This window comes from Chrysochloris asiatica, unplaced genomic scaffold (assembly GCF_000296735.1).
Source record: "Chrysochloris asiatica unplaced genomic scaffold, ChrAsi1.0 scaffold00055, whole genome shotgun sequence".
Taxonomy (NCBI): Eukaryota; Metazoa; Chordata; class Mammalia; order Afrosoricida; family Chrysochloridae; genus Chrysochloris; species Chrysochloris asiatica.
Window position 1 is genome coordinate 4,565,446 of NW_006408573.1, and position 25,138 is coordinate 4,590,583.

General features: G+C 47.4%; 1 protein-coding gene across 1 annotated transcript in view; it reads left to right on the top strand.

The window, feature by feature from the left end:
- Nucleotides 1-341: 341 nt before the first annotated feature.
- Nucleotides 342-25,138, top strand: part of MMP2 (matrix metallopeptidase 2 (gelatinase A, 72kDa gelatinase, 72kDa type IV collagenase)) — a 29,787-nt gene continuing 4,990 nt past the window's right edge. Inside the window, exons 1-11 of the mRNA XM_006863524.1 lie at nt 342-497; nt 5,983-6,209; nt 7,182-7,330; nt 8,230-8,358; nt 8,584-8,757; nt 12,744-12,917; nt 13,583-13,756; nt 15,148-15,303; nt 17,743-17,884; nt 22,580-22,716; nt 24,086-24,245. Coding sequence (XP_006863586.1) covers nt 342-497; nt 5,983-6,209; nt 7,182-7,330; nt 8,230-8,358; nt 8,584-8,757; nt 12,744-12,917; nt 13,583-13,756; nt 15,148-15,303; nt 17,743-17,884; nt 22,580-22,716; nt 24,086-24,245 — 1,778 coding nt within the window. The remainder of the gene's footprint in view (nt 498-5,982; nt 6,210-7,181; nt 7,331-8,229; nt 8,359-8,583; nt 8,758-12,743; nt 12,918-13,582; nt 13,757-15,147; nt 15,304-17,742; nt 17,885-22,579; nt 22,717-24,085; nt 24,246-25,138) is intronic.

The window sequence follows — 25,138 nt, forward strand, 5'->3', positions numbered from 1 at the left end:
AAGCTCCCCCTCCCCTCCCTCGCCACGCGCTGCCAGAGACCTCCCATTCCAGCCGGCTACATCTGGCGGCCTCCCTCCTTAGTTTCCGCTGTATCCAGACTTCCTCCGGCGGTGGTTGGAGGCAGCGCATCTGTGGCTTTAAACATACAAAGGGCTTGGCTGGACCTTCGGGAGCCGGCGGCTGCGGTGGAGGGCCAGGAGACGTGGGCCGACCTTGAGCTGCTGATCCCGGTCTTGGGAAGTCGACCAAGCCGAGTGCACCCTCCGAGCGCAGCTTTGCGCCGCAGAGCAGGCGCCAGCTAGGCGGCGATCCCTGGGAGACGCGCGGGCCCGGGAGCGCAATGATGGAGGCGCGAGGGGCCCGCGGCACCCTCGCCAATGCCCTGCGGGTGCTCTGCGTCTTCGGCTGCCTGTTGGGCCGCGCCGCTGCACCGCCGTCGCCTATCATCAAGTTTCCCGGCGACGTCGCCCCCAAAACCGACAAAGAGTTAGCTGTGGTGAGTTACAACCAGTCACGTTTAGACAAACTTTGGAGACGGTGGTTGAGGGGCACACAGCAAGGAGAGCAACTTCGGTAAACAGTTTAGGGGTTCTTTGGAGAACTGATGGAAGAATCTCTTGCAGTTACGGGGGAGTGGGGCTTTGGTAAGTGGAGGAGGACTTTGCTAAACAATGACACTGTTAACGACCCCGAAGTGGGGGTGGGGGGGAAGGCGAGAAACTAGAGGCGGCAGCTCTTTGGTAAACTGCTGTATAGGGGGCCCTTTTTGCAAATACTGTCAGGCATCCGAAGCACTTGCTCTTGGTAAACAACTTTTGGACACATCAGGGGGGTTGGCTAAGCGTCTTGATAGGTCTTTGGCAAACAGCTAAAGGGGTCTTTGAAAAACGGGAGATTTTTAACCTCTTTCGGCACTTCGGGAGGGGGTAACTTTGGCAAACCTGAAGATCTGTGCTGTGGGCCAAGCGGGGCTTGGCGAACATCTAGGAACCTTTGCTGCACACCTGGAGGGGGGCTTGAATAACAACAGCTCAAGGGGACCATTTGGTAAATCATTGTGACCGGAGGGAAGGGGAAGAACCATCTTTTTCCCGTGGCTCCAGGGACAAGTTAGCTGGAAAAGCCAAGAGTTGGGCTTTTCAGAGGCTCGGAAAGTTTCCTCGAACTTCTCCTTGGAAACTTCTCCAAAGGGTTTGAAGACCCAAGGAAAGAACTGGGAGGGCGGGACAAACGTAGGAGGGCTCTTGCGCGTGGGGCGGGGGCGGACTGATTCTTGTTAGGGTCGGTGAGCGGCCAGTGAGCCCTCCCTTCTGGAGGGCCTCCAAGCAGCGGTTCAGATGATTTTTTGCGAGCACGCGCCTGACTTTCGTGCTGCGCCCTGGAGGCAGCATTACTTAGGCCGACAGGGGCGGGGCCAGTTGAAGGACGTTGCCCCCTCATCCTGTAAACGTCTCCACCCGGGACCCCTAAAGGTGTTCCTTCCAGATTACAGGATGTCTGTCTCATTTCCTTAACAGCCTTAGAAGTCTTGTCCCTTCCATCCAGCCCACCTGAAGAAATCTATATTTGTGCCCATTCCAGAAATGTGATCCTAAAGAATATACAAATAATTACATAGTATCACTAATGTCACACAGTGAAGTTTTGCTGAAGATAATTCAAAAATGGTTGCAGCAGTACATCCAAAGGGAGCTGCCAGAAATTCAAACCAGATTCGTGGGACAAGTTAGAAGGATTAAAGGTTGGGGCTCTGGGAAAGTTTCCTGGAATTTCTCCTTGGGAACTTATTCGAAGGGTCTGAGGACCCAAGGAAAGAACTGAGATGGCGGGGCAGGCATAGGAGGATATAGGGATATCATTGCTAAGATCAAATGGATCTTGGATGAAAGCAGAGAATACCAGAAAGATGCTTACTTCATTAACTATGCAAAGGCTTTCAACTATGACAAACGATGGATAATTTTCAAAGAATGGAAATTCCAGAATACTTAAATGTGCCCATGCAGAACCTGTACATAGTCCATGTAGTCATCATCAGAACAGAACAAGGTTTAAAATCATACATGGTGTGGTTTGGGGGTGTATCCTTTCACCATACTTGTTCAATCTGTATGCAACGCAAATAATATGAGAAGCTGGATTTTATGAAGAATATGGCATCAGGATTGAAGGAGAGCCAATTAAAAATCTGTGATATGCACATGACACAACTTTACTTGCCGAAAGTGAAGAGACCTTGAAACATTTGCTGATGAAGATAAAAAACCACCACCAACAACAAAACCAGCCTTAGGTTACAGAAAACAGAAGTCCTCACAATTGGCCCAATGAACAACATCATGATAATTGGGGGGGAAATTGAAGTTGTCAAGGATTTCATTTTAATGGATCCATAATCAATGCTCATGGGAGCAGCTGTCAAGAAATCAAATGCCACTGGAGACAGACATGGAGAGAGAGAGCAGCTGAGGACTCTAGACTTAGGAAAGAGAGAGACTGAGAGCCGGCAGCCAGGAGGCAGGCTTACAGAATGTGCCCTTTGGTTGTTTGAGTTATTATACATTACTGAGTGTTTCTGTGTACATCCCCCCCCCAAAAAAAAAAAAAAAAAACGGGGAATGGAAGCAAGTACTTTTGAATGATGATGCATGGAAGAGATTGTAGTCATTGCATTGAAACAATGGTGTAAAACTGATGTTCTCCCAAGTAAGCTATCACTCAATTCACAATAAAAATTAAAAAAATAAAAATCAAATGATGAGATAGTGCATTGGGAAAATCTCCTGCAGAAGTCATCTTTAAAGTATTAGAAGGAAAGATGTCACTTTGAGCACTGAAGTGAATGTCACGTCAAATGCATTTGAAAGCTGGATGGTGATAAAGAAGACCCGAGAAACACTGATGCATTTGAATTACAGTGTTGGGTAAGAATACTAAAACCAGAAGAACAAACTTGGAACAAGCACAGCTTGAATGTTCCTTAGAAGTAAGGATGGCATGTAATTGGGATATGTTATTAGGAGAAATTGGCCCCGGAAAAGGAGTCCTGGTGTGGCACTGTTGGATAAGCACTGGACTGCTAACCACAAGGTTGGTGATTCAAAGCCACCAGCAGCTCCTTGGAAACGCTACACAGTGTCAGTGTGCATCAGGATCGACTTGACAGTAGCAACAGTTCCTGAAGAAGAGCGACATGCTTGGTCAGTGAAAAAGAGGAAGACACTCAAGGAGATGAATAGCCATGGTAGCAGCAATACTGGACTTAAACAGAACAGTTGTGAGGCAGGACTGGGCACTGTTTCATTTGACCGAGAGCACCTAACCACAACAACCATACAGACTTATCTCCACCTGCCCAGGACAGAACCCCGAAGCTGTCTGGTCACTCTGGGAAGTCCTTCTCAGGATATGACACCTTTTCCAGCATCAGAGCCTCTGCCCTGTGAATAGATGGGTAGGGACACCTTCATATCGTCTTAAAACTAAAACGTCTTGCGGTGGAGTCGTGTGTTACACAACAGAACTGTACCCCCCGAGGGTTTTCTGGAAGCAGATGGCCAGACCTTTCTTGAGGATGGTTTCAAACAATCAGCTTTTCTGTTAGTGTTGTTGTTTTTAAGTGCCATAGAGTTGGTTCCGACTCATAGCGACCCTGTGTAGGTTTTCCGAGGGACAGCTGGGGAGCTTGTTAGTCGTTAAGCACAAATCATTTATGCCATTCAGGGCCCTTTTCAAGGACTTGGAACTGTTTCTACGAATGATGTGCCTCTTGGATGAGCTTGAAGAGAAGGAAGCTTTGGAGCAATGACAAACTTGTGTGGATCCTTGTACCCCGTAGAGTCTGTGGACATCTAGTCGGTGCAGTGGGTTGTGTAAGAACATGGGCTCAAAATTAGACTACCTGACTTCAAATCTGAGTGTGTACCAACCAACCAGCCAACCAGCCTAGTGATCTTGGGCAAGTGATTTGACTTTTCTGATTCAGGGTCTACATTGCAAAATGTAATAACAATGGTGCCTATCTTTGCATTAAAGAAAAGGTGACATTAAGCACTTAGAAAGGCACCCTAAAGTGTTAGCCATTATTACTAGTATTCAGACCTCCCTCCCTTCATCTTGTTAGTATAAATTCTCCAGATATTTTCCCTCAAGAGTTCAGGGGAGCCTTCCCTAAGAACTCCCCAAACAAGGTCAGGGCAGTTTTCATAAGGCCCACTGACCCTTACACCTTCCCAATGAAACACTTAGCATGTGTTTAATTTGGGATTTATTTGTGATCCATGTCAGCCATCCTGTGTAGAATTGGGACCTGGGAGGCCAGAAATGGTGCCTGCCTTTGGTGTCGAGTCAGTACTTACCCATAGCGACTCTATGCACAACAGAACAAAATTCTGCCTGGACCTGGGCCAACCTCACTATTGTTGCCACGCTTGAGGCCATCGATGCTGCCATTTGGCAAGTCCATCTTGTTGGGGGTCTTCCTCTTTTCCTCTGACCCTCCCTCCACCTTACCAAACATGGTATCCTTCTCCAGCAACTGGTCTTTCCTGACAATATGTCCAAAGTATGAGAGACGAAGTTTAGCCATCATGGCCTCCAAGAAGCATTCTGGCTGCACTTCTTCCAACACAGATCTTTTGGTTCTTTTGGCATCCCATGGCACTTTCAATATTCTCCTCTAACACCATAACTCAAGAGCATCAATACTTCTACGGTCTTCCTTATTCACTGTCCAGCTTTTGCATGCATATGAAAATACAATGGCCTGGGTCAGGCGCACCTTAGTCCTCAAGCTGACATCTTTGCTCTTCAACACTTTAAAAAGTTCCTGTGCAGCAGATTTGCCCAATGCAATAATACATCGTCTGGTCTCTTGACTACTGCTGCCACGAGTGTTGATAGTTGATCCAAGAAGAATGAAGTCCTTGACAACTTCAATCTTTTCTCCGTTGGTTAAGAATGCTGTTTATTGGTTCAGTGGTGAGGATTTTTGTTTTCTTTACATTGAGATGCAGTTGATACCAAAGGCTGTGCTCTGTCATCTTCATCAGCAAGTATTGGCTGCTTGGCTCGCCCATTTATCCTCAGCAGTAGCACAGGGCTTGTCACACAGCAGAAAGCATTTTTGGAATAAGTAAATGAGTGGTTGGTCTCTGACCTCTGCCAGGGCATTTTTGACTTTGGCCTCAGTCCCCAAAGGGCAGGACCATTTTCTTTTTGGATATGGCAGATCTGTCTGCTGCTAGGCTGTGTGTGTACATAACTTTTTGAGTGTCCTTTGTGGGTAAAAGGAGGAAAATAATCCAGATTAAATGAGATGATGGAGGTAAAACAGGATGATTGACAATCACTGACTAAACATGGGCTCTGAGAGCAGATTGATTGGACCCAAGTCCAGCTCAGATATTTGTGAGCTGTGTTATCTTAGGCACATTTCTTAACATCTCTGTGCTTTAGTTTCTTCCTTCGTATGATGGGGTGGTAACAGTGCACCGTAGATGTGTCTGAGCTATGTTATCTTAGGCACATTTCTTAACATCTCTGTGGTTTAGTTTCTTCCTTCGTATGATGGGGTGGTAACAGTGCACCGTAGATGTGTCTGAGCTGTGTTATCTTAGGCACATTTCTTAACATCTCTGTGCTTTAGTTTCTTCCTCTATATGATGGGGGTGGTAATAAGACATCACAGAACTATGTGAGCTGTGTTATCTTGGGTACATTTCTTAACATCTTTCTGTGCTTTAGTTTCTTCCTCCATATGATGGTGTGGTAGTAATACATCAGAGATGCATGTGAACCAGTGCTGACCTCAGTGCCTGGCGTAAGCCCCCAACATGTAGTTGCTCCGTCACTCAGCTAGTGGGTGTCAGAGCTGGTTCTGGAACCCAGACCCCTGGCATCTCCTGTCTGGGCTAAAGGACTGGTCAGTACCATGCCACTCTAACGTGTCTGCTTATCTTGGTGCTACTCTCATTTCCCAGCAATACCTGAACACCTTCTACGGCTGCCCCAAGAAGAGCTGCAACCTGTTTGTGCTGAAGGACACCCTGAAAAAGATGCAGAAGTTCTTTGGACTGCCCCAGACAGGTGACCTGGACCAGCGCACCATTGAGACCATGCGGAAGCCACGCTGCGGCAACCCCGATGTGGCCAACTACAACTTCTTCCCCCGCAAGCCCAAGTGGGACAAAAACCAGATCTCATACAGGTGTCAGGGCAGGATGGGGGGCGGGGGCAGGCGTCTCACCTTTTCTCCACTCTGGGGACCCATGAGGTTATCTTCTGACAGAACTTGGCATCTTACTGAGTTTGCATACAGAGCTGGATTCAGACAGACCGTGACTTGAGCTTCATCCTTCCAGCTATGAGCCATTGGGTGACTGACCTGTCAGTTCTTGCCTGTCCAGTACTAAATGGGGACTCATTCATGCTGGCCCCACATAGAACTAAAAGAAATGCTACCCAGTTCTGCACCATCCACATGACTGGTTGCGGAATGGATTGTTGTGCTCCACAGGGTATTCAATGACTTGACTTTTAGAAGTAGATTTCTTAGTCCATCTAATCTGTACGCTCCATTGAGACCCGTTCAGCACCATAATAACATGCAAGTCTCCACTAACACATGGGTGCTGGCTGTGTACTGGCCGGGAAATGAACACGGGTCTTCCATGTGGGGGTTAAGAATTGTTCTACTGAAGCCAAATCATATATGTAAAAGGCTTTGCAGAGTGTCTGGCATATGGCAAGAATGTCATAATGGTTAGTCATAGTTATTATTAATGTTACATGAGGTCACTGGAGTGGAAGCAAAGGAAATAGGATGATTGGTTGCTTATTGGGTTTGGGGGACTATCCTAGCCTGAGAGCTTTTTTGTGTGTGGCTGGTGCAGGATTTGAAAGGAGGGATTTCTGCCCTGTGTCCTGTAATGCTGTATGTGAGGACCTGAGCATGCTGGCTGGTCTGGAACTCCGTGGTACTGCAAGGCATTCTGGGAGGGCTGTTTTCAGAGTGAATGCTGCACATGTCTACTTGCAACACACTCACATACACGCACTTGTACGTGCTCATATGCGAGCACACATTCAGACACACACGCACACGTACACACAGCCTCGTTCAGTGCACGCATACCCCCCCACACACACAGACTTTCTCACACCTTTCTGCCACCCCCAGGATCATTGGCTACACGCCTGATTTGGACCCCGAAACGGTGGATAGTGCCTTTGCTCGAGCCTTCCAGGTCTGGAGTGACGTGACCCCACTGCGCTTTTCTCGAATCCACGATGGAGAAGCTGACATCATGATTAACTTTGGCCGTTGGGGTAAGTATTAGCGGCATGGGGATACAGAGAATAGCTTGGATTAGAGAGAAGAAGGTGTAGGTACTGAAAGGAGTTGCACAGAGATTGCAAGTGTGGGCAGAAAAACACACAGCACATGCTGGAGAGCCTTGTAATTGGGGGGTGTTCACACCTGAAGTAAGGCCATCATGGTAGCCATTCGGCACATATGGCTAAGGTTAAATTTAAGTTCACCACAGCGAACAGCGAACTAAACTTTAAAATGCAGTCCCTCAGTCACATTAGCCACATTTCAAATGTTCAGTAGTCTCATGAGGCTGGAGGCTATTAGACTGGATAGCATAAAGAACATTTCTGCCATTGTAGAAGGTGCCCTTGGCAGACACCAAGGAACTGTGTCCATGAGGGTGAGAATAAGTGGGTTGGTATTCGGATCATTGGTGGTGGTGTAGACATGAAGGCGAGTAGTTCAGACACAAATCAGGACAGAGGGTGTATGGCTCGGGCACAGGGAACAGTGTCGACGTGTGGGTGTGGTGTTGACCTTGGTGGCAAAGTGGTCAGGATGGAGTTGGAGTTGTGGATGTCGGTGGTGGTATGACCTGAAGGTAGGAGGGTGGTGTAGACATGAAGGTCGATAGTGTAAACACTGGAGACAAGGGAGTCATGAGTGTGGATACCCCGGTGTGGCTGGTTTGGTGTGTGGTCAGTGAAGTGCATGTTGGTGGTAGTTGTACACAGTGAAGGTCAGTGGTATTGATACGGGGGTTTGTGTAGACTTAACGAGTGGTGTAGACCATAGATTGGTAATAAGTGTTGCCGGGGTTGGATAACTCCAGGAGTCCGGGCAATGTGCTAGGTGTGCTAAGGGCTCCAGCCGTGGATGGGGTGTGGATGCTGAGATCCCGTCTGTGTTGCAGAGCATGGAGATGGGTACCCCTTTGATGGCAAGGACGGACTCCTGGCGCATGCCTTTGCCCCAGGACCTGGAGTTGGGGGCGACTCCCACTTTGATGATGATGAACTGTGGACCTTGGGAGAAGGACAAGGTGAGAAAATCACCATCTGTACGCCCCACATCCTATGCAGTCCCCTGCATGCCTCCCTGTCACCTAGAAACAAGGGTTAGCTTCTCTGGCAAGCTCAATGGAGTAAGAGAGACCGAAAGGGTCTCCCACTTGAGCAGTCAGAACACTGGTCTCTGAAGAAAGGCCCAGAGAGGTATGCCCTCCGGCCTCTGTAGCGCTCGCCCTCCACCCTCTGTTGCCCCTCAGTGGTCCGTGTGAAGTATGGGAATGCTGACGGGGAGTACTGCAAGTTCCCGTTCCTGTTCAATGGGAAGGAGTACACCAGCTGCACCGACACCGGCCGCAGTGATGGCTTCCTCTGGTGTTCCACCACCTACAACTTCGATAAGGACGGCAAATACGGCTTCTGCCCTCACGAAGGTAAGCGTCAGGCCTGGGACCACCCAGTGTCCCCCAGCTTCCTTCCTTCAGGACCCATCTTCCCAGGTGTGTGTCATTTACTTGGTATTTTCATTCAGTCAGCCACTTGTTTTAAGTCTCACAGATTTGATGTGCTGATTGGTTTTCTAACCTATGAATACTGTAGCGTGAACCTACCCAAACCAAAATCCATTGACATCAAATCTAAGCCAAGTCACAGGGAAGCTAGAGACAGACTAGAACTGCCCATAGGGTTCCAAAGATCATTTCTTTTTCTGGAAGCAGATGACTGACTTTCTGGTTAGTTTCCAAGGTTGTTACTCTTTGGGGAAGCAGGTGGCCACACCTTTCTCTAACGGAGCAGCTGGTGGGTTCCAACCATTGATTTTTCTGTTAGCAGTCAAGTGCTTTAACCATTGTTCCACCAGAGCTCCTCAAATGAACTTGAGTTCTTCAAATGCTCATGGTTGTCTTAAGAAGCGCTGTGTACACACCAACCAGGATTCAGGGCTCATGGACTTGAGAAGTTTGGAGATGAATCAGAACCCTAGTGGGGAGACTGGGAGTCAGGACCTGGGGAATTACAGCCACTTCTGTGGCTGCTGACTGCTAAGGTGTGTGCATCTGCACATATGTGTGTATGTGTGTCTGGTGTGGGGCTTTGTCATCTGCCTCTCTTGGTCTCTGTCTTTTCTGTCACTCCATTCTATCTAGATGTCTATATCTCTCTGTTTTTGTCAAGCCAGTAGCCTTCACTCTATGTGTGTGTGTGTTTCATTGCTCACTAGAAAATTTTGAGACCTTGTGAGAGGAAAGTTTGAAAAAGGGATAAGGGTGTTGATCCTACACACTTGATCATTTTTTAAAATACCCTTAGCACACTTCATAGTATAAATCATAACAAGTTAGTATGCCGAACTTCATACTTCTCAAGTCATCTTATTTGAAGATTCTAGAGATTGAAAGCGCAGAAAATTTGAAGGAAATGGGAGAAAATCCAAAATATTTTCGCAAGTACTTCTTTCTTTCCTACCATAGAGACACTTCAGTCTATGTGTTATGTATTAACTACCTCATGTCTCCACAAATGGGTATCTTCAAAGAACATGTATTTATAGTCTCACAGTGATGGTGGCGGCAGTGGTGTAGACTAGAGTCGGTTCCAACTCATCGCGACATTGCATAGTATTTCTGAGGCCGTAAATCTTTACAGGAACGGAAAACCTCATCTTTCTCCCACGGAACAGCCGGTAGTTTTGTACTGCTGACCTTGAGATTAGCAGCCTAACTGGTCATCACTACGCTACCAGAGCTCCTTACAATTGTTGTTGTTGTTGCAGTACCGGAAGCTAAATCTTCAAATCAGGGTCTCAGGGGTGTTGATCCATCCTGTCGGCCTTTCTCCTACCTTCTGATGTCTTCTGGCAGGCTTTGGGGCTCCTTTGCTTGTAGATGGGTCTTCCCATGCTGTCTGTCTTTCCTCTGTGTGCACATCTGTGTCTGTCCCATTCTTTTCCTGACACCACACAGAAGGGATTAGGCTTAGGATCCACCCTACTCCCAGTATGATCTCATTAACATAAAGCCAACAAATCCAAACCCATTGCTGTCTGATTCGATTCTGGCTCCTACTGACCCAGTAGTATTGTCCCAGTAGAACTGCATAGAGATTCCCAGACTATAAATCTTTATAGGAGCAGGCAGCCTCATTTTTCTCCCGGTGGGTTTGAACCACTGGTCTTGTAGCTGCCAATCCAGTGCTTAACATACTGTAATACCAGGGCTTCTCAACATAAGAAAACTTTTAATGCCAAACAGGATCATTCATAGGTACAGGGGTTGGAATTTCAGCACATGCTTTTGGGGCACAATCACTGGGTGTAATTTTACCTATATGTGAATCTCTGTGAACGCTGAGTGCCAACTATCGTAACAAAAGGAAGGAACCAAATAGCCAGTTAACAGTGCACCTCTTTACACTTTTATTATCAAAGCAAAGCCTTGTGTTATGGAGTTCTTGGGTGGTGCAAATGGTTAAGCACTGACCTATTAACCAAAAGTTAGTGGTTCACATCCACCCAGAGAAGTTTCAGAAACAAGCTGTGAATGTCTGCTTCCAAAAGATCCCAGCCTTGAAAACCCCACAGAGAAGTTGTACTCTGAACACATGGGGTTGCCATGAGACAGAAATTACTTGTTGGTAACAGACAACAAACTGTGTATTAAGAGCTTCAGTTCCCTTAATAAGTCGTGATGTTTTAAAACCATGATATTCGTTGTGTCTTGCATTTTCAAGTAGGGTTAACCCTCCCACAAGTCAGCCCCTCCGATGGGAACAGGCTGCTTTGATAACAGAGTGGAAACAGCTGTAATTCATAAGTTGGGAAAAATCTGTCCCTACACTGAACGTTAGCCAGACGCAAGTGCGTACAACAAGCACGTGTTTGGGGCCGGGGTGCCTGTTACTCAGCCCCTCCTGACTGCCGAGTCAGTGTTTGCTTTGCACCATTTTCACTTGGGGCAGGATCTGAGGAGGGGATGGACTTTTCACGTGGTCAAAAGCCAGCTGGAGGTGGGAGCTGGACTCAGTCAACATTAACATCTTGCCTTCCCTTACTCCGGGTGCCAAGGCCACTGAGTCATGTGGTCAGTTTTGTGTCTCCCCATGGATAAAGGGGAGCAGTAAGAATGGGGGGACCCTGAGTCCCAGGGCTGGGCTCTGTCCTGGCTATGGTGAGGTCACCTCTGGCGTCGCTCTGCACAGATGGTCCTTGTTACGTACTTGTGGTTTTGTTCGTTGGCAATTCCAGAAACACACCATTTTGTAGCTTTAGGGTGGATAAAGGAGTGGGGATGGGGAAGAACCCAGAGTCGGAATCCATCCGTACCCCCTCACTCTCTAGTCAGGACACCAGCCTCGGGGAAGTCAGAGTGAGGGCTTGAAGTGTGTATTAAAGGGTTTCCAACAAGGCCGCTCTCTCCCCCTTCTGCTTTGTCTTCATCTTCTTCCTTCTCTCCTCCCCACCTCTCTCTCCTCCCCCTCTTCTCCTTCCCTCCCTCCTGCAGGGACCACAGCAGAAAGGCCATTGGGAAAGTCCCTGTGGTTGGAAGGAGATGGTGATTTTGCTCTGTGTGTGTGTGTGTGTATGGGAGACAGAGCATGAAGGAGCAAGAGAGATTAAAATTAGTATGCTTTGTAGTATCAGTTAGGTGCCCTGTGCGGCGTACGTGGTTTGTTGTCAACTGCTAATCAGAAGGTTGGCGTTTAAACCCACGTAGCAGCACTGCTGAAGAAAGGTCTGGGAGTCTGCATTCATCATGCTTACAACCGCGAAAACCCCGTGGAGCACAGTTCTCCTCTGTAGCACACAGGGTCGCCACGAGTTGGAATTGCCTCATGGCCACAGGCTTGATTTAGCTTTTTGTTTTCTGTTTTGACAGTTTCAGTTACAAGCCTTATCAAGTTCTTCTAGTAAACACCATGAGAAGCTTCAGACCCGCTTTTTCAAAGCCTCAGCTTCCTTATCCAGAGGAGACTCCTTCCGTCCTCCCAACTGTGTATGATGTATTAGGACTGGGGTTGGGTCCTTGAGACCCCCTGCTGTAGGCTCAGAAATTAACCATTTCTGGATCCAGAGGGTCTTGTGGGAAGTTTGGGCTGGCCCCCACCTGATACATCAGAGTCGATTGTGACTCGTGGCAGCTCCTTGTGTTTCAAGGGACTGCACAGTCTGGTGTTTTCGGTGACCATACAATCTGGGGTTTTCGGAGACCATAGTCTTAGAGAAGCAGATTGCCAGACCTTGTCTCTCTGACTTTCTGGGTGTATTCACTCAGCCTATTGGTTAGTAGTCCAGCACAAACCACTTGTAACAACCAGGGATTTACTAAGCAGTATAAAGCCTGTTTACTATTTTAACAACACTCCCCCGACCTCTGTAGGTAGCCCTGCTGTCTCTCACATTTTTCCTTCTCTCCCCGCCTAGCCCTGTTAACCATGGGCGGAAACTCAGACGGACAACCCTGCAAGTTCCCGTTCCGCTTCCAGGGGACATCCTACGACAGCTGCACCACTGAAGGGCGCACCGATGGTTACCGCTGGTGCGGTACCACGGAGGACTACGACCGTGACAAGAAGTATGGCTTCTGTCCCGAGACCGGTGGGTGTGCCTGAGAAAACATTCTCCTTATCCTGGCACAGGGTACTTATCAGCTGCTTAGCTGGATCGACATGGAGACTGGAGTCAGAACAACAGAATCAGCTGGAAATACCTGGGTGTCAGGCCTGGGACCTTCTGCTGACCACAGCCCCCCTGAGCATCATTCATCTCCCATCCCTTCCCCTTCCTTTGTCCTAGTTCCTAGCTTTCTATCTTTCAGCATCTGTTTTGCTCTGAGGGCATCCCATGTTCTCCAGCCTTATTTACATGGATGTGGGTGGAACGCAGACCCCTGCTAAGGCAGCCCACAGTCTAGAGGAGCAGGTTGACATCATTAGTTCTGTCTGAACCCTTTGTCTCAGACTCCAGCCAGATCCCCAATCCTGGGAGGTTAATTATAATTCTGGAATCTGACTGCCTGGGTTTGAATCCCAGTCTGGATACTTGCTAGCAGTGTCTCCTTAAGGAAGTTTTGTCATCTCTCCAAGCACTGGTTTCCCCATCCCTGAAACGGGCTAACTTGGGGCTGTTTTGGTGTAGAGGAGACCTTCCTGGGACTAAGTGAGCACTCAGTATGTGTGATATGTTACATCATGTCCTTGTTAGGGTCCAGTGGTGGCCTCCGAGCCCTCACTGTCTCCTGACCCATAACTCTACCCCCACAGCCATGTCCACTGTTGGCGGGAACTCAGAAGGTGCCCCCTGTATCTTCCCCTTCACTTTCCTGGGCAACAAGCACGAGAGCTGTACCAGCGCGGGCCGCAGTGACGGGAAGATGTGGTGCTCGACCACCGGGAACTACGACGATGACCGCAAGTGGGGCTTCTGCCCAGACCAGGGTACAGAGACATGCCACCCACACTTCCTGACTGAGGTCCATCCCAGATGGAGACAGGTTGCCTGCTTGGGCCTCACTCCGTCCATCCCTGGCGTGCTCTTGAAGGAATCCTATTCTTTCTAAGGACAAGGCTCCCTTCCTCCTCTACCATGTTTGTAGATAGGGTGATTTCTATCCCCAAAATGTCTGCATTCTGGGCACAGAAGCCAAGGGTCACTCAGGAGACACGCCCACTCTGATGAAGAGACACCTGAGTGGGCAGTCCCTCTGGCAGAAGGAAGGGGAGAAAAGGTGGTCTCAGCCTTGCCGCAAGCCTACCCTGGAGGTGGAAAGGTCCCACTGAAGAGCTCTCAGAGCCCTCTCCTGGCCCCAGCTGCAGTCCTCACTAATGCTGGCTGCTGGGGACACAGCAGCTAGGACAGGTCTCTGCCCTCTAGGCCAGAGTGACCAGGACACAGCTAGTGACCCAACTGTGTCCTGTGCCATGGTGGTAGGGAGCTCAGCGCTCGGGGCCATTCATTCTGACTTCATGGGCCCATCCTGCCAGAATTCAATGAGCTTCTCTTCAGTGAGGCTTTTATTCTTTTTCTGGAAGTAAGCTAGAACTTACAGAATGTTAACTGACAGGCTGAGCAAACCATCTTTCTGTGACCCCGTCATCGAGTGTCACACTAAGGCAGATCTTGACTTTACCTGCATTGCTCTGGCCTGCGAGCCAGGGTGTGAGATTCTCTACCTACCTGAACAATTGGTGGCTCGAAAGCCTGTGGCAGGGGTGATGTCCATCTGTGTGCTGTCTGGGGCTGAGTCTGGGCAAGCACTCTGATAAGTGAGCAGAGTTTTCACTGTTTTACCTGCAGCCTGAACGGTGGCCCTGAGGGACCAGCTTTACTCTCTTCTCTCTTTGGGGCTCTAAGTAGCAGGCTTTGTCCCTAGTCTTAATAGAAAAACTCAAAACATCAGGAAGCTCACCTTTTGTTGTGGTTTTAAATATATAATACAGCATTTGCAAATTCTTAAGTTTTCAAGGGCACATCTTAGTAATAATAAGTTCCATGAATCACGTGATGTAATCATTACCCCTAATTGATGCCAAATTTCCCATAACCATGCACAGAACTTCAATGCAGGAAGCTCAATTGTAACCAGTGAGAGTAAGCAGAGCATTTCTCCTTTGTAGTAGCCCACCTGAAAGGGTCAAGGGGACTTTGGCTGGCCCTACTTGAATGTACTAGCCAGTCAGAGTCTAATAATCCTAGACTTCTTGAGACAGGAAAACATCATGGTCCCCTTGGGGCTCTCCGCCCCACCTTGCTGATGCTCAAAGGTCAGGTCTAGATTGCTCTCACCTCTTTCCTTGTCTTTCTACTCCCCACTCCCTATGGCCCCCAGGGTACAGTCTGTTCCTCGTGGCAGCCCATGAGTTTGGCCACGCAATGGGGCTGGAGCACTCGGAGGACCCCGGAGCCCTGATGGCCCCCATATACACCTACACCAAGAACTTCCGCCTGTCCCACGATGACATCAAGGGCATTCAAGATCTCTATGGTAAACCACAGCCTGGGGATGTCTGTGGGGGCTGGTTTAGGAGACCATGGGTCGAGGCCTAGGGCATGGAAACTAGCCAGATCTAGGACCGAAGGAGACTAGAGCTGGAGGTCTGAATGAGGAAGGGGAGTCAGCAATACTTGAAGTGTTCCTTGGGGAGTCTCTTTCCTTTCCAAACAAGGCTCCTATTTGAATCTGTGTGCTTCTCGGTTTCAGAGTCACTTTGAGAGGCATGCAGGGCAGAAAGGGGTGTCTGTTTCCTAGAAGTGTAAACTCGGAAAGGTGACAGGGCACACAGGTTTAAGGAGTTTAGCTGGGTTATAATCCAGGACCCCTAATGAGATGGATTTGTACAGCGGCAGCACCATGGATGGGTTCAAACGTAGCAACAGTTGTGAGGATGGCACAGGACTGGGCAGAATCTGGGTCTGTTGTACAGTTGCTCGTGTGAGTCGTAATGGACTTGACAGCACCTAACAACAACAACATGATGCAGGAAAGTTAGTAAGTTACAAGGCAGGATTTCCCAGAGTATAGAAGGCCGCCATGGATCATATAGGTGACTTTAATAATACATGAGTAAAGTTTGTAGTTTTCACTACGGTGCTTTTAGTTTAATGAGCAATAGGATCAATACAGCTACTGCCTTGAATCCCACTCTGGTAGCGTAGTGGTTACGAATCGGGCTGCTAATCTCAAGGTCGGCAGTTCGAAACTACCAGTGGTTCCGCGGGAGAAAGATGAGGCTTTCTGCTCCCGTAAAGATTTATAGCCTGGAAAACCCTGTGCAGGGTCACTGTGAGTCGGAACCGACTCCACGGTACTCAACAACAACAACAATGCTTCTTACGGGCTCATGGTGTGGCATTGTAGGATAAGCACGGGACTGCTAACTGCAAGGTTGGCAGATCAAACCCACCAACTGCTCCTTGGGAACCCTGTATAGGGTTTGCTATGAGTCACAACTTGCTCAGCAGCACTTAAAGCGACAATGCTTATAAAGCAGAGTTTAAAAAGTAACTTATATATATATGTTTGTTGTTACATGTTGTCGTGTCAGTGCCGACTCATAATGACCCTGTATAGGGTTTCCAAGGAGCAGCTGGTGAGTTAGAACTGCTGATCAGGTCAGTGCTGATCCACAGCACCACACTGGAAATCCAAATTATATATACCCATTAATGCACTGGACTGCAAGGTTGGCAGTTCAAACTCACCAGTCACTCCTCAGAAACCCTATATAGGATTGCTATGGGTCAGAACTGACTCAATGGCACTTAAACCAGTATGCATGTATATATAATGTTGTTAAGTATAGACGATCTGTATATCTGTCTATTTATGTCTATCTATGGGTTGTTACGAATCGGGCTGCGAACCTTAAGGTCAGTGGTTCGAAACTACCAGCCGCTCCGCGGGAGAAAGATGAGGCTTTCTACTCCCGTAAGGATTTACACCCTCGGAAACCCTGTACGGGGTCGCTATGGGTCGGAACCGACTCGACGGCACTTAACAACAACAATGGGTTGTTGCTAAGTGCCGTTGAGTCGGTTCCGACCCATAGCTACCCTGTATAGGGTTTCCGAGGATCAGGGAGCCTCAAAAAGAAAAGTTTTGTTATCTTTTCATTTAATTTTCCCATGAACTTTTGAAGCCTACTCGTGTGTGTGTAATGGTAATGGTGTATGATAAACACCATAAGGTCCATGGTTTGCGTCCTCCAGCTGCTCCATGGGAGAAAGATAGGCTTTGTGCTCTCACGAAGATTGAAAGCCTCAGAAACCCTATACAGGGTCCCTATGAGTCGGAATCCACTCGATAGCACTTCACAACGACAGATCAGACCAAAATAGCGAAGGTGGTGGTTGGGTGATGAAGCCTGGGAACACTGAACTTGGGAAATAACCTGTGATTTGGAGTAAGAAACTCCGGGTCCACATGATTCCACTGCCACTTACAGCTGCCAGAGCTTGAGTGAGTTTTTATCCCTCTGGACTCCGTTTCCTCAACTCCAGATGTGGCTGGGAATCATGAGGAGTAAAGGCTCCTCGCCAATCTGCCACACTCTAGTGCCAGATGCAGGAGTGGCCCCCTGACTGCCTTGGTGCTCCTGTGGACTCAAGAACCTGAGGCTTGGCTGTCAGTCCCAGGGCAAGCCAGTCAACTCTCTGGGTCCCAGGTTTCCCATGTGTAAACTGGGAATGATGAGGATCCTGGAAGGAGAAGACTGGTTCGGGAAAGGTCTGTGAAGAGTGGTTTGTGAAGTGCTAAGCACTGTGACATTCTGATTTCTCTTCACTCTCCTCTCCCCGGTCTTTTTCCTGTCTTACCTACACTTACACCCAGACTGTGGGTTCTCCCGGTCCTTAGCAGGTTGAGTGGGCCGCTTTGGGGGCTCAGCTTGGTGAGGAGATTCTAAGAGTAAATGTTCTTCCCCAGGGGGCTCTCCGGACACTGATGCTGGCACTGGAACTGGCCCCACCCCCACACTGGGACCCGTCACTCCCGAGATTTGCAAACAGGACATTGTCTTTGATGGCATCGCTCAGATCCGTGGGGAGATCTTCTTCTTCAAGGACCGGTGAGTTAAGTCCTTGCCCTCTGTCCTCTACCCATTATTTATGTGCCCCCCCCCCACTTGCTGAGGACCCAACAGGAGCATCTCAAAATGGCCTTGGATTAGAATCCCTGCTGCTTATCAAACAACCTCCAAATCTCAGTGGTTTGTTACTACAGTATTTCTTTTGCTCCATCTTCATCGGTGGGTTCACTTGGATGCCTACTTTGGATACCGATCTCTCTGTGCCCTATACTAGTATCTCCTGGAGTGTGAGTGTTAATGTGTGAGTTTCGGTCACTCGTTCTTCTGGGATTAGAAGTACTTCTGACTGATGGCAGAACACTCAAATCACACAAACACATTTAAAGCCTCCACTCATATCATGTTTGAGAATATCTGACAGAATATGTTTGAGAATATTTGGCAGATGCAAATCTCATGGCCAAACCCAATACCTCTTTTAGGAGTAGTACTACAAAACCACATGGCTGTATAATTCTAAAACAAGGATCAAATTGGGAACAATAATCCACTTTACCATAGACCTTCTCTATCTGAAATAGACTTGACTGCAAAATGTCCAAGTTGTTCCAGGTATGGAATGGTCACAGGGTCTAGAGAATCCGTGATATTCAGGTTGTTGGTGCAGCCCCCCACTCAGTCAACCAAGAGCTGAAACTCACCTTACTGCTCCCTTTCACTGGAGAATAGCATATATTATCTAAGGTCCATCCATCATTCATCTCTCTTCCATCCATTCATCCTTTATCCAGCCATTTCTCTCTTGCGCATACTGTATGTTTTGTAAATAACACACCCATGTAAATAATGCATCCATATATATAACCGACTCGACGGCACTTAACAACAATGACATATATAATGCTAATAGCTTGCTTAGAATAGTAGTGCACAAAGGGGTTCTGCTTCTAGCCAAAAATGTATACTACATGTGTTATTTGTGTGTAGTAGGGGTTAAGAGCATGGATGCTACAGGCAGATTGTCTGGGTTAAAACCCTGAACGTGCTGCTTCCTGGTTGAGTGACCATGTTGTTGAGGTTGTCATGAAGTGCTGTTGAGTCATTTCTGACTCATAGTGACCCCATGTGAGAGAGTAGAAATGCCCCATCGTACTTCCTAGGCTGTACTCATGGTGTGGCGCTGTAGGATAAGTACTAGACTGCTAATTGCAAGATCAACGGTTCAAGCCAACAAGTCCTGGTATGGTGCTAGACTGATAACTTCAAAGTTGGCAGTTCAAACCCACCAGTCACTCCTCAGAAACTGTACACTGGGTCTCTGTGAGTTGGAATCAATTCAACAGCATTTAGCAACAGTCTTTATGGGAATAGATTGTCAGGTTTTTCGCCATTGGGGCTGCTGGGTGGGTTTGAAGTGACCTTTTGTTTAGCGACTGCTTAACCAGGGCTCCGGGATGAAATTCTTCCTTAATTTCCTCATGTATAAAATGTGACTAATACTTGAATATTTGATCTGATGTTATGGGGCTGTTGCAAGGATTAGATAACCTTCTTGTTGTTAAGTGTCTTCGAGTGGGTTCCAGCCAACCCTTAGCAACCCTGTATAAGGTTTTCGAGGAGTGGCTGGTGGGTTTGAACCACCAACCTTGCCTTTCAATCTGACGTAAGGTCCAGCGCATTATCTGCAGCACCACACCAGGACTCCAAGATGAGCTTAGTGCTTAGAATAATACCTAACATAGGGTAAATATTCCATCATAATAACTGTTGTTATCGACACGTAATGATTTGACGTCACTGTGCCAGAACAGCTAGGTGTTAGGAGCTTGGGTTGGAGGGGTACTAGGGCTCTGCTGATTATTCAGATCAGTGTTTCCCAAAGAGAGGCGCTACTCTACTCCCTCCTGGAGTGCGAGTGTTAAAATGTGGGTTTCTTTCCCCCTGGGTATTCTGGGATTGAGCCCAGGGAATCTGCATTTTAGCAAATTACCCAAATGAGTCTGATGCACAGTAAAATTTGAGCAATTCCGATCAAGTTTGAGAAACAGGGACATAGAGAATTTGACACATGGCAGAAGGAAAAGAGTGTGATGGCAGACTTTAGCAAAATGCTTCTGTGGGTACCTAGGGAACGGATTTGATCTGATGCTAGTTAGTTCTGTGTCCCAGAACTTGCTATATTAAAGGATTCTATGGGCAAAATGTTGAACAGCACAGAAAGCCTCAAAAGAAGAAATATCACGTGCAAGTTAAAATTTTTGCTGAAGAGAATGTAAAAACAGTTGCCGCAGTACATTGGCAGGGAGCTGCCGGAAATTCATACAGGATTCAGAAGACGACATGGAACAAGGGATATTATTGCTGATGTCAGATGGATCTTGGCTGAAAGCAGGAAATACCAGAAAATGTTTACTTGTGTTTTATTGACTATGCAAAGATATTAGACTGTGTGAAAATCATAACCAATTATAGATAGCACCGGGAGGAATGGAAATTCCCGAGCACTTAATTGTGCTCATGCGAAACCTACACCTACAACAAGAGGCAGTCTTCAGAAGACAACAAGATTTAAAATCAGGAAAGATGTGTGTCAGGGTTGTATTCTTTCACCATACTTATTCAATCTGCGTGCTGAGCAAATCATCTGAGAAATTGTATTATATGAAGATGAATGAGGTATCAGGATTAGAGGAAGGTTGTTAGTTACAGCCTGCAATATGCAGATGATACAACTTTGTTTGCTGAAAGTGAAGAGAGCTTGAAGCTGAAGATCAAAGAACACAGACTTCAGTGTGGATTACAACTCAATGTAAAGAAAACAAAAATCTTTACAACTGGACCAGTAAACAACATCATGATAAATATAGAAAAGATTGTTAAAAATTTCATTTTACTTGTTTCATAATCAATGTTTATGGAACAGCAATCAGGATATTAAACAATGTATTGCATTAGGCAAATGTGATGCAAAAGGCTTCTTTAAAGTGTTAAAGAGTAAGGATGTCACTTTGAGGATTAAGGTGTGCCTGCCTCAAGCCATGGTATTTTCAGTCACCTCATAAGGAGCTCTGGTTGTGTAGTGGTTACGAATCGGGCTGCAAACAAGGTCAGCAGTTCAAAACTGCCAGCCGCTCCGCAGGAGAAAGATGAGGCTTTCTACTCCCGTAAGGATTTACACCCTCTGAAACTCTGTACAGGGTCTCTATGGGTCGGAACTGACTTGATGGCACTTAACAACAACAACAACAACATATGCATGTGAAAGCTGGACAATGAATAAGGAACACCAGAGAAGAATTAGTTCTGCTAGAAGAACAATTAAATCTATGTTGGAAGAAGTAACAGCCAGAATGCTTCTTAGAAGTGAGGATGACTAGACTTGTCTCACATACTTTGGACAAGTTAGCAGGAGAGACCAGTCCCTGGAAAAAAAAAAACACATCATTTTTGATAGAGAGTCAATAAAAAGACACCCAATGAGATGGACTGACGCAGTAGCAGTGACAATGGGCTCACACATTGCAGTTGTGAGGATGGAGCAGTGTTGGATTCGGTTGCATATAGGGTCGCTATGTGTTGGGCTCTGACAAGATGGCACTGAACTATAACAGTGAATCAAGGAAGGCGTCACAGATGAAGTAGCATGTAAGCAAGACTGATGAACGTAAAGAGGGATCGGTTTAGAAGGTGACTGAGACAGAAGGAACCGTGAGAGCAAAGGCATAGAAATGTGAAAGTTGGTGGTATATACAGGGAGAAACAGATGGTCCACAAACTTCTGTGCAGGGCGTCCTCTCCTCCAGACACTGCATTAGGGGCTTTGGTGCAGAGAGGTAGGAGACTCAAAATGTACTGCGAAGTCAGATGCCATCTGGCTTTGAATAGCCCAACCAGCATTGAAGAGATGCCAAGGCTCTGTGGCAGCACCCCAGCACAGGTATTCCCAGCTGCTGATGCTGATGTTGCTCTGAGGACCACAATTTATTTGACAACCAATGGCTGAGACGGAGTACCAAAGGGCAGAGTCAACCAGGGAGAAGGAGAGATCATAAATGTGATGTGGGCTTCTGTAGAAAGGAGGGTGGGGAAAAGGATGCCGCTAGACCACCCATGTAAGTCCTCTTCCTGTAATGTGAGGATTAAATGAGACACAGTACATAGAGTGCTTGCCAGTTCATAGTCCCTGATTGCATGAGTGCTCTTCTCTCACCAGATGGCATGGATCCATTCCATTTCAATTTAGGAAATGCTCTTTTGAGCACCATTAACCCCTGCCTCAAGTGACTTTTAATCCAGTAGAAGAGAGAAGACTTTTTTTCCTCTGCTCAGTGTTAATGATCTTGAGGGAGTCCTGGTGTGGTGCTGTAGGATAAGCACTGGGCCACAAGGCTGGCAGTTCAAACTCAGCAGCCCTTCCTCGGAAATCCTTTACAGGGTCACTGTAAGTTGGAACCAACTTGAACAACAATAACAGCAGTGACCTTGAAAGGCTTAGAGGAGGGAGCTCACAGTATGAACATAATCAGCCAGGGAATGCTTCATGGAGGCGGTGGGGAAAGCAAGGTGGTTGCTTCTCAGTGCTGGCACTTTGCAGAAGGGGACTCTGCTCTTTCTCTGGTCCGTCTCATCCCTGCCACACCGTCGCCCCGTAGGATCATTGCTGGAAGGTGTCTTCAGTGGTCAGTGCTGCAGGGTGACGGAAGATGTGGTTTCCTGTGTCCTCTTCTTTCCCAGGTTCATTTGGCGGACCGTGACACCACGTGACAAGCCCATGGGGCCTCTGCTGGTGGCCACATTCTGGCCTCAACTCCCGGAAAAGATCGATGCTGTATACGAGGACCCACAGGAGGAGAAGACTGTGTTCTTTGCAGGTAGGTTGTTACTGTTGTTAAGTGCCCATAGCAACCCTGGGTGAGGTTTCGTGAGCTTGAACCACCAACGTTGCAGTCCAGTGCATTAACCTGCAGCACCACACCAGGGCTCCTTGCAGATATATGGGAGGGTCCACTGCACCTGTGAATAATCCCACTCCTCAGGGGACCACTCATTCTGTTTGAATCCTTCCAAAGTGTTGAGTTCTCCTGAGAGGATGGGTCAGAAATCCACCATCAAATAGTGTCAATCCAGTGCGAACATCTCATTTCCTTTCCAAGCCAATCCTGTGTCTAGAAGAAAAGTCTCAGTTTAGTGTCTATATGTTTCTGACCTTTCTAATGCTAGAGGTTTTGACAGGCCAGAACTTTAGAGTTTTGTTTCTGTTTCTTTAGTTGTAATTTTTTTAAAGTCATTTATTTACATTTTTAATTTTAAAAAATCAATTTATCTTTAAAGTTTCCAAATGAATTTATAGAAAGCAAAATAATTAAGTCAGTAATGATACAAAGAGAATCTCAAAGTGATAAAAATCATCAAGGTTGTGTGTGTGTGTGTATATACATACATATATATGTATGTATGTATGTATGTATGTATGTATGTATAGACACACACACACATATATACACATAGGAGCCTGGGTGGCCCAACAATTTGCTCTGGGCCACTAACCTAAAGATTGGCAGTTTATATCCACGCAGGCCTAGCGAGCTGCTTCTGTAAAGATCACTGCCTAGGAACACCTGTGGAGCAGTTCTTCTCTGAAACACAAGAGGGCGCCATGTGACGGAGAGCTTAGTGCAGTTGCAGAGCTTCTATGAGCATCTCCCATGCGCTGGGTTTAGCAGGGAGCTGCCTTGATGAAGCTCACAGACTTGTGAGGGAGTCAAGCCATTGATAGGGGTGCAGTAAGAGGGCTGACTGAGGTGGGGCCTGGTCATAGTTGGGGTACCGGGAAGGCTTCCTAGAGGAACTGAGGCACAACCAAGACTGAGTACATGTTGTTCCACCCAACCAGCTCCCCATATCTCCATCCCTGTCCATTATTCTCTGTTCTGAGACCTTCTAAACCCTCTGCCCATATCTCATGGGCTCTGGCCAGAGGAGCTGCTAGTCCCCAGGGCACCTTTGTGCCAATTAGGAGAAGGTGCCTCTTTCTGGTAAACCCTTAGTGTACAGTGAGCTAGATGTCTTCCCCTCTTCTCCTCTTCTTGGCTGTCTGTCACCTCTCTTTAGAATCACAGTGTGATTCATTCTCTGAGTACATGCAGTGAGCAGGGACCAGTGTGCCTGCTGAAAGTGACTTCAGGGTGAGGAACAGGGTGTCCGGGGAGATTTCAGCATGTCTCTTTGCTTCTACCCTAGGGAATGAATACTGGATCTATTCCGCCAGCACCCTGGAGCGTGGGTACCCTAAGCCGCTGACCAGCCTAGGGCTGCCATCTGACGTCCAACGAGTGGATGCTGCCTTTAACTGGAGCAAGAATAAGAAGACGTATATCTTTGCTGATAACAAGTTCTGGAGGTAAGGGAGGGGCACGTTTTGACCTCATGCCCCTTGGCTCTAGCCTACCAGGGCCATAGTCCCTCTGAAGAGCCACCCAAGGGTGATGCATCCGTGTGCATGTGGCTCATAACCATTCTGTCGCTGTGGGTCAGAACGGATTCAACAGCACTTAACAAGAACAACTATAACAGTGAGCCTTAAGGCATCCTTGTTGGATGGAAAGGGAGAGTTTGGAATAATTGAGGACGGACCTCAGCCCCTGCTTTTGGGAAAAATCCCGCTGTGCGCACAAATATTTATTCAACATCTATACACTAGGCACTTAGCTTGGTACTGGAGAGACAGTGGTCATCCCCTGCCCTCAGGAAACAACCAATAATAAACTGTCATTAAGTAGACCTGGACCATGTCTCAAGCTTTAAGCTTGGTGCCTCACCTGTATTTCTCGTTTAATAGATAACTACTATTAGGCCCATTTTCTAGGTGTGGACACAGGCTGAAATGGCTCAAGGACACATACGTGGAAAAACTGGGACACAAATGCCTGTGTTTGCAATATTTGCTCTACGTTGCATCCTCTGGCTGCGGCAAAGTGCAGAGGGTGTCTCAGGGACACCATTTCAGAACTGCACCAGCAAGGAGGAGACTAGGGGCCCGAGAGCAAGTGAAAAGAGGAATCCCCTTCAGGGCTAACGTCTCTGATACCATGACACTCTCTGACCCTCAGTTTCCTCATGTGTAAAATGGGGTAAAATTCGAAGAAACTTAGGGGAAGTTCAGTGATGGGGCAACATACCTCTGAACCATGAGAACTCTAGGAGTGTAGTTTGAGGGTTCAGTGGTGGTGACATGGGTGGGAGTGTTGGGTTTTGAGCTGGGGATCTTGAATTTGGTGGTGACTCACTTCATGA